Source organism: Echinops telfairi, unplaced genomic scaffold (assembly GCF_000313985.2).
Source record: "Echinops telfairi isolate 266 unplaced genomic scaffold, ASM31398v2 ScPeMD7_5592;HRSCAF=6446, whole genome shotgun sequence".
NCBI lineage: Eukaryota > Metazoa > Chordata > Mammalia > Afrosoricida > Tenrecidae > Echinops > Echinops telfairi.
The window spans coordinates 24,868,725-24,882,786 of NW_022109491.1; the positions used below are offsets into that span (position 1 = coordinate 24,868,725).

Genomic DNA, 14,062 nt, shown 5'->3' on the forward strand with positions numbered 1-14,062 from the left:
CCTCTTGCCCCACTATCATGCTCAGTCTTCATTTGGGTTTCAGTAATTCCTCTTGGTTACATTACCCTTGGTCACTCCATACCAGGCCTTCTACGCCCTCCTCACCACCGATTTGGATCACTTGTTGTTCCCTTATCCCTGAAAACCCCCTTATTCTTAGGGTCAGCATCACCGTGAAGAGGGAGAGTGGCTTTGATGGAGCTTTCTCGGCTTGCTTTAGGACAGACAGTGGTTGTGTTTGGGTGAGTCAATCCTGACTCTCAGAGACCCTGTGGGACAGAGGAGAACTGCCCCACTAGGTTTTTTTTTTTTTAATTGTTTATTTTATTTTATTTTATTTTAAATTGTTTTAGTAAGGGCTGCCCTACTAGGTTTCTTTAGCTGTAATCTTAACAGGAGCAAATCGTCAGCTCTCTTTTATCCTGCAGAACCACTGGAGGGTTTGAACCACTGATCATTCTGTTAGCAGCCAAAGTGACAAAAGTCACAAGACAGAGGTGTTCACTGGAAATGAAAGGAGCGCCAGTGCTCAGGAGTAGCCAACAGGTCCCCGCCTGAAGCCAGGATGGGGGATTCGGAGCCTAGACCAGCCATTAACTTATGGCTTGAGCCAACAGAGGTCAAGGAACCTGTAAGCCTCACCCACTGCCGTTGTGTCCATGTCCGTCCCAACTCATAGCAGCCCCCCACTCCCGTTGTGTCCATGTCCATCCCAACTCACAGCAGCCCCACAGCGCTGAGCAGGACTGTTCCACAGGCTTCCTGAGGCTCCAAGTCTTTATAGGAGCAGAGTGCTCGCCTTTCAACTTTCTCCTGCAGAGCAGCCGGTAGATTTGAATTGCTGACCTTACTATCAGCAGCCCAAGGAGTAAACCACTTTGCCACCAAGGCTCCTGTCTAATTATTTGGAAAAAAAACAAAAAACAAACTCACTGCCAACTCATAGCGGCGCTACAGGACAGGGTAGAACTGCCCCTATGAGTTTCCAAGACTGTAACTGCTTCCTGCAACCTGTAAAGTGGGGTCAAAACAGTAACTACCTCCCCAGGGTTGATATGGCAGGATGAAGAGAACTAAAACTAACACCAAACACACTAACCCAGCCCAACAGTGCCAGGCACACAGTGAGCGCTGCCCAAGGCTCAGTGCCATTGCTATGATGGACAGAGCTGGGAGCAGCCTGAAGAAGTACTTACCCAGATTCTCCGCCTTGTAGGTGATCTTGCGGGGCCGACAGAAGGGCAGTGAGTAGTATTCATAAGGTAGCTGGGTGCGAGAGCTGGTGAGCTTCACAGCCTGGTGGGAGAATAGAGGCCCTTGTCCATAATTCCAGCAGAAATCTCCTGGACCAAGATGACGTTTCAGTACATCCTCCCTGGCATGCACACATCTCTAGTACACTTGACAAAATTATCTAAGAAGCAGACTAACTGCAGTGCAATAGTTACAGACTATGTTACATATACACACACGACCACGTTCAATATATATGACCATATTGATTTCCTTTGTTCCAATAATTTCACTTCTGGGAATCCGTCCTAAAGTCTGTGGACAAATCCCATCCTTTTTAATTCTGTTTTCCACCCCACAAACTTCCGGAAGCCCTGCTGTAACTTCAAATGAGGAAAGAACTCGAGGCACAAAGGTTCATAACCTTAGCTGTCTCCCCTCAGTTCCTTGAGCACTTAGGCTCTCTCCGACCTCGGGCTTTGAACCTGCGGCCCTTGCCGCCTGACCTACTTGGTATATGCTCAGCTCCTCTTCTCACTTAGGTCTCAGCTTGAAGCCCTCACCTGGGAGGGCTTCACTGTCCTCCTCCTCTGAAGCAAGCCCCCCCGCCCTCCATTCCAGCACTCTTCGTTCCCTTCAGAGCACGTCTGCTGAGATGTAATCATTCTGCTGACTGGTTGTTGTTTCTTGGCCTCGTACACTAGAATTCCTGATCGAAGCTCGAGGAGGGAAAAGCCATGGGCACCTTGGTCACTTCTGTGGGTCCACAGAGTAGGTGCTCATCATGTGTTTGCTGAATATGAATCGTGAAGAAAATGGAAAGCAAAACACAATCACCACCAAGAACCCAAACCATGGGAGATCAGGGAGTAAACCAGGACTCAGTCATACGTGGCACATTACGCAGCCATTCCAAACGAGGCTTAAGAAGGCCATGGCGAATGCTTGGGAAATGATGCAAGCATTGCAACCAGGGCTCTGGGAGTGGTGCCAGATGGCTTCTGAACAAATGCCACACTTCCCAGCAACTTCCTCCCACCCCTCCACACCCCCATGCCTGTTGCAGGCTCTGGGAAGATGTACAGTAAAGAAACGTGGCTGACCTAGAGCCCCTGTTACTACACTGCAGGTTGGGACATAAGGAACTAAGTCACCTGAGAGAGGCAGGCTAACAGGGCAGAGGTTAGAGAAACAGACATGCTGCACACATACAATAACAGCTTGGCGATTTAGCTGTCCAGATTTCAGTGACAGTCAACACAAATACCTTGATTAACATTGGAAGAGGTATAAGAGGTCATTACAGACAACCCCCAAACTATGGGTAAAACAGAATCAACCAAAAATGGTGCATAAAATGAGCTGTCCCTGGAAATCTCCGGATACCGAGATGGCCACTTCAGAGCCTGCTTCCCGGGAACCTGCCTCAGGCCGACTCGTCCGCCTCGGGGCTCTGAGAAAGCCATAAGGAACCCATGTTTGCACAGACATCCCTTGTGCTGTCAGCTGGCTCAATGCAGTCCCACCACCCTCTACTCCCCACCCTGTCGGGGCTAATGGGCCAAAGGTGGGCACGAGCTGGGAAAGGTGAGGTGGCCCAGCTGGGTGCCTTTCCTCTGGACTCTAATTGGCACAACATTTCCCAAACCGTGCTCATTCATTCACTGGCCTGCCCGGCTCTTTACTTAGCCCTTCTCCCACTATTCCCTTGTCTCTGCGTCATTTTATCAAATTATGTGATTTACTTAATAAGCAATCATTATCTCTCTTAAAACTGGACAACTATGATAACTTCCAAATCATGAGCTGATGTACTAGCTCCATTTCTTAGTATACACTACAAGAAAGTAATTCTGGGAATCTCTTCAGGAGTCACTTGAGAGCCTTTCCGGCACCAATTGGGCAGGCAGCACACAATTTGGAAATACTGAATTGGGTAGGCAGGCTGGTGCAGGTGGAAACTGACCACTCAGGAGAAGCTGTGAACAAGGTAGGCAGAGAAGGCTGTAGCAGGTGAGAGAGGGAAGCAGGGGTATCACAGAGGCAGCGGCAGGCTGAGAGTGACAGAGACACACAAAGAAGGCAACACAGAAAGAGCCAGAACAGAGACAGAGAAGAAACCAAGAGAAAGAGAAGACACAGAAAGAGAGACAGAGGGGCTCCACTCACAGGCAGAGGCCGAGAGAGAGATGGAAGGTCAGAGTTTCTGCGGACACCCTACTTCCTGCCAGTGAGCCCTTCTTTTCATGGGGCACTGCCACTGGCCTTTGCTCTGTGCCACGAGGAGACCACAGGAGATACATGAGCCAGCTCCATGCGGCCCTCTAGCTGGCTTGCATGGCACAGGAGCTCCAAGAGTCCTGGAGTTCACGTACCTTGATTTCCACAGGGTCATTCTGGTGGAAGTTGATTGGAGCAACCCCAGGGACGTAGAAGGCTCTCGTTTCACACAGAAGAGCGAGAAGCAGCAGGGATCTCGGTAGCCACTCCTGCTGGGAAGAAGAGTGGTTGAGTTGGAATGGGGGCAAGTGGTGACCAGCACCCTGGGCCAGGTATTTTTCACCTGGTCCAGGGCCATCCTTCCTCGAGAGGCCTGGGGCGCCAGCAAGTGTGGTCTTACAAAGGCCCCTAAGAGGGTTCTGAAGCACTGATGTGGCGTTTCAGAAACAAGCCACAAAAGAAGTTAGCACAGGGCTGAAAAACAAAGACACAGGAGCCACGGCTGCTGGCTCAGTGTGCTCTCAACCAATCATGCCTCTCTCTCTCTCCACTATGTACCACCTCCAGTTGGCGTCAAGTGGATTCCGACTCGCGGCTCTCCGTGAAGCTTCCCTGGCACACATTTCGAAGGTGGACTCAAACCTCCAGCCTCCCAGTGGCAATGTCGGCACCACTCAGGAACTCTCCTCCAACAAAGCCTGAAGCAACTCAAGCTCAGCAGGGGTTCTTGCCAAGGCTTCACTCTGCCAGAAGCCTCTTCAACGGTATGGCCCCCATCGGCTCCTTGCTCCAGCCACACTGGCCACTCTAGTGCTGCCTGACCACAGCCAGCCCACAACCGCCCCTCACGCCCTTTGCTGCACTACCTCCCTGTGGAAGTCTTCACGGGCCATCTGACTAAACAGTATGTATCTAAGACGGCATCCGCAGGCTTCCCCAGACTCATTTCTCCACCCCGACTCTGCTTTGTTCCACTCCTGCAGAATGTGTATGGATTGATTTGCACAGTATTTGTTCCCTCCACTCGAACGTGAGCGGTGGGAGCCAGGGCTGTATCTTGTGTGCTGAGAATAATATCTGCCTGCAGGAGAGTCAACAAGGAATCAAAGGCAAGAAAGAGTACTTTCTGGCCTCAAAACATTCCCTATCTCTGCTGGTCAAAGCACCTCTCCTTCAGCCATCTCAGTGCCTCCATGCTCAAGCAATTAGAACAGCTGCCTGCCGACCTCCCTCGCTTATGTTCACCACACCAAGGAACTTTGTCCAGACACACACACACACACACACACAAACACACACACACACACACACACACACACCTGGGTCTTAATCCCCCACCTCGACCCCCTGCCTTATCTGTCCACCCCCTCTACTGCTGCTATGTGTAACACCCCTATTTCTGGAGCCCTGGTGGCATGGTGGCTATGACTGGCCCGCTAACCACAAGACCAGTCATTCAAAAGCACCACCTGCTCTGAGGGAGAAAGACGAGGCCGTGCACTCCCATAAAGAGCTAAAGCCTCAGAAACGTGCACAGGGGCAGTTCTACCCTGTCCTACGGGCATGCTGTGAGTTGGCACAGTGAATTTGGAGTTTTGGATGAAGCCTCCTGGTTCATCACTTTGCCTGGCAGCCCTATCACCAAGCGCTAGCACTTTTCCCTTCTCTCTCTCCACACACACACTCTCCCTCTCTCCCTCTGAAATTTAGCTTTATAGGGCATTAGATTCAGTAGGGGACTTGCCAAAAATCGACACAACTGTACTTTTCCAAGAAGCACAAGTTGAGAAGAACAGCTTTAAAAGCCTACAGCTCTGCACTCGAAGCTCTCCTAGAGAGGGTGCTTGGTCAGTCAGGAAAGCAATACGCTCACAGCCTTTTGTGTGCATTTCATAAGCATCTGCCAGTTGAGGTAAACCCCGTGTGATGTCCATTATAAAACGTCAATGAACAGTTCTACCCCAATGACAACAGTGAACATGGCCAAGACTGCTGCACAGAAAATGGTCATCAGGAGGCAGCAGAACTGGGGGTGAGAGCAGGCTGATTGTTTAAAAGAAATGGCCCAGCAAGAGCGTAGAAAACCGCCCCTCCCCGCAACCATAGGATTTGGCAAAAGGAAGAGAATATGGTTTTCTTTTCTTTCTTTAAAAAATGAAAAAACAATAGAAAACAAAAATTTTTTTTTGAATTTACCAATCAATTTAGATTTATAGAAGACTTGTAAAGATAGTATACTAAAAAACTCACAGCCATCGAGCTGAATCTGGGTCACAGCAACTCCATGGGGCAAAGTCGAACTGCCCACTTGGGTTTCTGAGGTTGTAAAATCTTTATAGGAACAGAAAGCCTCATCTTTCTCCCATAGAACGCCTGGTGGGTTTTATTTGCTGATCTTGTGGTTAGCAGGTTGACCTATGCCCCCAAAACTCCTATACCCATATCTCCCTAATGTCAGCATCTTAAATAAACACGGGCAAGAAGGGTTTATTTTCTTTTTGGTGATTATTAAGATGTTTTCCCCTGAAATTGTATCTTCTGTTTTGTAAGCACAAAGATCTTTTTGTTTTTTTTTAAGCTAGTTCTCTTAAAATCTCCCTTTATGCTTGTGAGTTAGTCAGCATGCAACCCGAAACACTCAAATTCCCTGCCACCCAGTCAATACTGACTCTGAGTGATCCCCTGGGGTTTCTGAGACTGTCACTGTTTACAGGAGTAGAAAGCCCAGTTTCTCTCCCCTGGAGGTGCTCGTTAGATTGACTATATATGCATATACTGATATTTATCAAATTTTTTCTTTCATTACTGTTATTGAGAAAAACACATGCCCCCCCATAGCCCCCCACACGTATACACATTTCTACTTTCTTCAAGTTGTACACTTATCCTCACCCTTCTTTTCTGAGTTGTTCCTCCCTCATTAACATACACTCAGTGGCCCCGAGGGAGAAAGACAGGACTTCCTACTCCCTCAAAGAGTCAGTCTCAGAAACGCACAGGGGCAGTTCTACCCTGGCCTATCAGGGCGCTACGAGTTGACATCAACTCAATGGCAACTCTTTCCAGCTGCTGGTATAGTTTGGTTTAAAGAAAGAAAAAGATATACAGTAAGTAATGCAAACAGTACAGATGATCATTGTACTCCAGTTTCCCAGATAATCGCTTTCACCCGCTCTTGGCGAGTCTTGCCTGGGGCATTCCACACATATCCCAAGGGAAGGGTTTAGTCTTTCAGGTCTGCCTTGAATACCACCACCAACAGGTTTTTCTTCTTTTTTCCTGAGTAGGGACCGGCAGCCTATTGGCTGTGGGCACCTTACAGCATCTGGGGCCCATCCCCACAGAGGATTTATTTCCTTCACTGGATCAGCCCTCAGGAAGTGACTGCTTCAGGTGGACGAAATGGATCCTGCCCTCTTTGTACCTGACTTCCCACTAACCAAATACAAGGACGGCAAATCCGGTATTTCTTGCATACGCTGCCATTCAAGTGTTGCTTTCAACTTTTGAAAAACTAGGCACAAAAGAGACATCTTCAACCAAAGATACTACTCTTAGCTCCTTGCTTCCCAGTGTGGGTGACCCAGCCCCTGTGGGGAGCTGGAATGATCTCGAGGGGCTGCAAAAGCAGTCACTTACACTTTGTCCTATAGGAGCCCCAGTGGTGTAGTGGGTGCGTTACGGCAACTGCACGGTCAGCAGTTTGAAACCACCAGCCTCTGCCTGGGAAGAGTGCCCATGTGGGGAACGCAAGTTGTACCCACCCTCTGGGGTCACTCTGCGTGGGAATAGACTTGGGGCAGTGAATGAGGCCTACCCTGAACTAGAGCACAAATGTTTCTCATTGTGGGAGGTGGTGATGTTTCCTGAAGAGCGGGTGGAAGGTCAAAGGTTTGGGAATCCATGGTCTTAGCTGAAGAACTGAAAGATGGCAAAGGTTATTTCCATACTAAGCTTGACTCTTTACCATGAGGGTCACCGACCGCACCAAGACTGAAATATCACCGTCTTCACGTGGCCGGAGAGACTGTGAACTGCAAGACTTCCCAGTGGAGTTTGGGGAGACAAGTGAGCACTCCAGGTCCAAAGCCTCCTAAAAGTGCAGGTGCTCTCCGACCCAGCCACTGTACTTGTAGACATGTTAAGAGAACGATAACACGTGGGCCAAAAGTCTCCAAAAGAAAATGGCCACCAGAGTGCCATTTAAAAGAAAAAGCAGAAAGAACTCTCTACGACTCTCTCGCTGCCGCCAAGTCCATGCCGACTACTCGATGCTGACTCAGAATGACCCTGAGGGCGGGACAGAACCAGCTCTGGGGTTCGGAGACCGTTGTTCTTTAGGGGGGTAAAAAGCCCCATCTTTCTCCCAGAGTGCAGTTAGTGGTTTGACCCTCGGGCTGTCCTTGCAGTTAGCTGCCAGCACATGTGGCAGATTCACTTATAGCATCATGAAAAATGGGAATGTGCTATTCTGTAGTGGCTATGTCCAAGTTTCAATTTTAAGTAGAAAAAGCAGGATTCTTCGTGCACCACCCCCTCCCCCAATTAAAAAAATGTACTGCATCAAAGCATCCCAGATAGCGCTAAGTTATCATCTGGCCTGGAGCGGGACACCTCTTAGAGCAGCAGTTCTCAACCTATGGGTTGCGACCCCTTTGGGAGTCGAACGACCCTTTCACAGGGGTTGTCTAAGACCACCAGAAAACATATTTTCTGATGGTCTTAGGAACCGAGACACAGCTCCTCTATCATCTCCAGGCGGGTCCGCCCACATACGAGTACCTGGCAGGAAGACTGTTAACCAGGCTACACCATGCTTCAAGACAAAATTCCATTTATTTGTCATAAGAAATAAATATTTCATAATATAGAATTACATATTGTTTTTGTGATTAATCACTATGTTTTAATTGTGTTCAATTTGTAACAATGAAAACACATCTTGCATATCAGATATTTACATGATGATTCTTAACAGCAGCAACATTAGTTATGAAGTAGCAACAAAAATACTTTTAAGGATGGGGTCACCAGAGCATGAGGAACTGTGTGACAGGAAGGTTGAGAACCACTGTCTTGGAGCTTATGCGTCAGCCCGTTAAACTGTTCGGAGACAGAGTAACATCCCCAAATTTTCAGATATGCTTGCTTTTAACTGCAGTGGCATGAATTAAAGCAGCTGAATTTGATACAAGTTCAATGGCATTTCCTTCAAGCATTAACTCATCTTTCTGGGCTTGAAACATAGAACAAGCAACACCTGTTCTCATCTGAAGCCTCCGGATGCAGTTTTCACCCAACGAGACCCATTCTCCCGAGGAACAAACGGCACTGATGCGGAGGCGAGCACACACAGCCCTCGTCTTGTGTCGGCAGCCCAGTGGAGCATTCCCGAGCGACCGTGTTCTGTAGGTGACCACAGGTAGTGGGGGCTGCAGCTCGTTCCTTTCCATTTCCCTTTGGTCCTCTTTCCAAGAAGACCGAGCTCTACATCGATGTGACTGAAGTCCCCGCAGGCTCCTCGAGGGCCCTTCACAGTCACTGGACGGTCTGTCAGTGGTCTGGTTGCTGAGAATTCTCTCAGATGTGGCCAAAAAAGGGAGGACTCCTTTTCAAAAGTCAGCCTTGGGAAGATTTCAGAGACAAAGTGGGTTATCTGGGCTATCAGACTGGTGGGCATTTTTGTGCTTTCGTTCCCCTTCTGAGCATTATATAGTATTTGTCACTTATGAAAAACAAGAAATCAAACAGACCAATGAAAACCTGTTGTGAGCACTCAGCTCCGAGGACTCCTTTTCCCTCTTGGACTCCCTCCCACCCTCCAGGGAGCCCAGCGCCCCTCGTTCAAGTGGGGCTGCCTCTGAGCCTTTCCTCAGGCTGCCTGACCTTTGGACACACCTTCTAAGTGCGAATTACCCTTTAAGGTTCAGTTGAAATGTTTGTTCCTGCAAGAATTTCTCCCAGATCCCCACTCACTGCTACTGAGTCAATTCTGGCTTTTAGCGACCCTGTAGTACATGGTAGACCTGCCCCTGTTGAGTTTCCTAGACCTAGACTGTAACTCTTTACAGGAGTAGAAGCCGCGTCTTTCTCTCGAGGAGGGGCTGTGGTTCGCAGCCTGGCTGCCTGACAAGCTACTCACTAGCCACCAGGGCTGCGGTCCAATCCCCACAGCAGGGAATCATTTCCCCCCTCCCTTTACTTTCCTGGGCTCTTTGTAAAGATTCCTTTGATTGCCTAGAGGGCAGAGGGCAGAAAGGTTACCCAATGCCCAAGTGAATGTTCTCACCTACGCCCATTCAAAGACTGCTGCTTATTAGTTTATTTGAGAGACATATAAATCTTCTCTTGTTTTAAAGACCTATGATAGCATTTTCAGGATCGCATTATTTAGGTATCTGCCATCTCCAATACTTGCAAGAAATCATTTGTCTAGCTCTGTTTGATGTACTTGACATGCAGTAAATTCTTATCAAACACAACAACAATTAGTAAGTACAAGCCAACCTTGGATCTACACAACTATGACACCATCTGTGTGCATACAGGTTTAATACCATGGTTCTTCGTCTCTGCTATATCCCCTTAGGAATCCCTCACTTAATTGGTTCTTGACTCCTCCCCTACCTTTCCACCAGGCCATGGGCAGAAGCTAAGAGAACCACATACACCCCTACAATCTACATGCATGTCTACATACATGCAATCTACAATCTACATGCATGTTCTCAGCATCAGTGCATATTAGAAATAACCTGAAGACATTTATGATCTCACCTCAGACCAATTAAAAGTCAGAGGATGAAATGGCTACCACTCAAGATCCTCAGATGAGACTTGACTGACTGGTCTGATAGACTAGTGGACGCCTGCTCAAGCCTGGAACTGAGTTCACCCGGGTCATAATAAAGAGGCCTAGAAGGTACACAGGAACACCGCCTTGGAAGTCAACTGCACAAGAGCAAAAGGGCAGCATGCGCCTGGGAGACAGCTCAGAAGGCAGAAGGGGCAGGGGTAAAGGGCAAATGGAAATGGGAACACAGGCAGGCCACAGGAAGAGTGGTCTATTTCGGGACGGCCATCACTGTCACACCACAAAATGGGTATGGGTTGCTGAATGGAGCACCAATTTGATCTGACAACAAGACAAAGTTACAAACTAAGTAAAAGTCAGTCTCTCTGAGAGCTGAGGCCTGGGCAGCAGTATATTTAAAAGATCATTTTATCTTACAGCTCTTATAACAATCCATACATCAATTGTATCAGGCATATTCGTACATAGGTTGTCATCATAATTTTCTACACATTTACTTTCTATTTGAGCCCTTGCTATCAGCTCCTCTTTTTTCCCTCCCTCCCTCGCACCTCGTGACCCCTTGAATGGGCAGCAGTATTTGTAAGGTCTCCGCACTCCTGCGGCTCACAGTGCTATCTGTGGAAAGCAGCATCAGCGTTAGCCGGAAACTTGTCAGAAATGCAGACTCTCGGTTTCACCCACCCTGGCACTAACTAGGGAATCGTAATCTATTTTGCAGTCAGCTCCGCACCCACAGTGAACAATCATCGCTTGGCTCTGGGTACAAGTGTCCACCTGAGAAGATACAAACCCCTCAGAAGGCAGGAACCAGGTCTGTATTTCTCTGACATGATCTGAAACGACACCAAACCCTGGTGGCTTGATGGTTAAGCAGTTGTCAGATACTGGGGGAAGTGGGAGCTCGTGGCCTAAAACCAGGGCTATCCCTCAGCTGAGCGTCCTTAGGTGGTCTGAAGTGGTAGGCGTGGAGCTCAAAAGACCTGACTTGAAAACCCAGAGTAGCCAGTAAACCACTTCCCTCACACAGGGTACGATCATTCTTGCTTGTGAAACAAAAAACGTTAGGGCCCTGAAGAACACAGACGCATGACTGCTTTGCCTTATGTGAGTGTGCTTTGATGCCCGGGCCGGGGATTACAATCTCCCGGAGCTTATCAAGCCAATTAAATCTAAGACATGACTCCAGTTGGCCCTTCTTCTGAAACAGAAACCTCCAATGCTGGCTGAGCTGCACTGCCCGGCAGGGCTCAAGGGCTCAGGTTGTGGAGGAAGAAGCAGCAACCCCGCCAAAGCCTCCAGCCCCTGGAGCAGCTGTGGACACACCACACACACAATCCAATAAGGAAGAGAACCCCCTGAGTCCCAGGGCAGGGCCCCATGCCCACAAGGGCTCTCCTAGTCTCTGGACTGAGTGCCCTTCACAGCCACCTGCAAGATGGGGGTTTCTGCCTGAATTTCTGACTCACAGACGAGTAACGCGCCCACAGTCACCCAGTCGGAATGTACAGGCAGGTGAGTAGCATCACAAGGTGCTGAGCAAGGAATGATGCTGACGACCACAGCAGTCCACACTTATGGGACGATCACATGCCAGGCACAACTCTGCCTTCTCTTTTCATACATCAACTCGACGATTCTTTCTCATGACCCACGCCTCACAGACGAGGATACTGAGGCCCAGAGGGGTGACATGACTTACTCAAGTTAAAGCTAGTCACTGGCTGAGCCACCTTTTGTGCCCGGGAAATCTGACCCCCGAGGACCCCTGCTGGCATGGCGGTTCAGCACTTCCGTTGTTGCATGTCAGTTGACACCAACAGTGGCCCGACAGGGCCTGGATGAGCTGCCCATGGAGTTCCCTCGCTGTACGTTTCTTGAGAGCAGACTGCAGGTCTTTTCTCCTCCGGGGCAGCTGGTGGGCGCCAATGTGCAAAGGTTTGGGTTAGCCACTGAGCACTTAACCTTTGAGCCACCAGGATTCCTCCCACTCCTCAGCCACACGGGTCGCTATGAGTCACATTCAACTTGACGACGTCTAACAACCGTGGGTCCAACAGCCCCTGCATTCACCAGCAGAGAAATTCACTATTTACTGAACACCGAACAGAACGCATGCTTACAAGGAACTTTCCAGTCCGTGGGCAGATGGTCAGTGTCACAGACCGGATGACAATGCTAGGTTCCAGATGCTATCAGTGGCCCAAGGACAGCCCGTTAAAGAGGACACAGGGCCAGCAACATACCAAGACTTTAAGAGAGGAGGGATACAGATCTAAAAGTTCACATCTACTCCAGGGCCTGAAGGGAGAGGAGAGGGAAGGGAGAAGTGGTATCCCAGGTATGTTAAATAGGCACCGGTGCCTGGTGGGGCAGGTGTAAGGAGTTGTTGATTAGCGAATTCTTCTCAGAGCTTGTAGGTGTACACACATTTCCTAGAAGCCTTGCGGAAAGCTGCAGGTGATGATTCAGCAGGTCTGGGAGAGACCTGAGGTTCTGCATCTCTAACAAGCTCCCTCCCAGGAGATGCTGACCCTGCTGGTCTTGGGATCACCTTTGTGAACCAGTGATGTAGTAGGAAAAAAGTACAGGCTTTGAGAACCACACAGGTCTGAACTCAAATCCCAGAGCTACCACTTCCTACATGTGTGGTAAGTAATAATAGGATATTGAAGGCATCCAGGCTGGCACGAAGCAAATGTTATTTGCAGATCACATTATCTTGTAACATAGAAAATGCTAAGGAATCCACAAATAACTACGAGAGTTAACCAAATCAACAAGATGAGCAAGGTCAAAGACACAATCAATACACAAAACAGTGTATTTCCACATACACAGGAGCTCTTCAAAAAGTTCACGAACAATGACATCAAGAGATAATGTAATTTTTCCAAGAACTTTTTGGAATCCCCTGGTACCAACAACAACAAAATCAAGAAGGGAGACAGTGAATGATGTAAGATATGAAAATAATAATTTATCAAGGGTTCATGAGGAGGGTGGGAGGGTGGGGGGAAAAAGAGAAGCTGATACCAAAGGCTCAAGTAAAAAGAAAATGTTTTGAAGATGATGATGGCAACATATGTACAAATGTGCTTGACACAATGGATGTATGGATTGTTATAAGAGCTGTAAGAACCCCCAATAAAATGTTCTATAAAACAAAGCAATTTTAAACAATCTCATTTATAGTAGCAGCAAAAGAGATATTTTAAAATATTTTTAATAACTTATATGCTACAAATTATAAAATGCTACTAAGAGAAATGAAGGAAGATTTAAATGATGGGACACTATGTTCATGATGATAAGACTCGATTTTATTTATTTAAAAAAAATTTTTTTTAAAGACTCAATTTTATTAAGACGGCAATTCTCTCTTCCCAAATGGATCGATAGACTCAATGCAACCTTTAACATATCCCAGCAAGGTTCTTTGTAGAAATTGGCAAGTTCAACCTAAATTTACAAGGAAGTAGGAAGAACCCAGCATACCCATTCATCAATTTGTACCCAGCTCACTTCCTCCATTGGAGGTGGCCCCTCCAGAGAGTAGCAGCACCTTTCCCAGAGTTCCCTGTAACCATTCATCCATGTCCCTTTCCCGGCCTGCCTCTGAGCTGTTCTAGGGGCAGATGGGGTCCTTTTGGTCTCTCTTGCATGGCTAACTGTTCTGAGCAGCACATGCTTCATGGGTGTTACTGTTTCCTTTATAGGCCTGTCTGTCATTTGGCTGCATGGTAATCTTCAGCCCCCCCAACCGGGTTCAATATAGCCACTTAAAAAAATCTT

The 14,062-nt window shown here is 48.1% G+C and overlaps 1 protein-coding gene across 2 annotated transcripts in view; it reads right to left on the reverse strand.

Annotated features, from left to right (window-relative positions):
* TM9SF4 (transmembrane 9 superfamily member 4) overlaps positions 1 to 14,062 on the reverse strand; it is a 44,107-nt gene that overhangs the window by 19,430 nt on the left and 10,615 nt on the right. Inside the window, exons 2-3 of one of the 2 annotated variants that reach the window (XM_004697912.2) lie at positions 3,609 to 3,722; positions 1,197 to 1,296 (exon numbers count right to left, since the gene is read on the reverse strand). In XM_004697912.2, coding sequence (XP_004697969.1) covers positions 1,197 to 1,296; positions 3,609 to 3,722 — 214 coding nt within the window. Of the gene's footprint in view, positions 1 to 1,196; positions 1,297 to 3,608; positions 3,723 to 14,062 lie in introns of those variants that run through there. The other variant, XM_004697913.2, reaches the window with a different exon arrangement.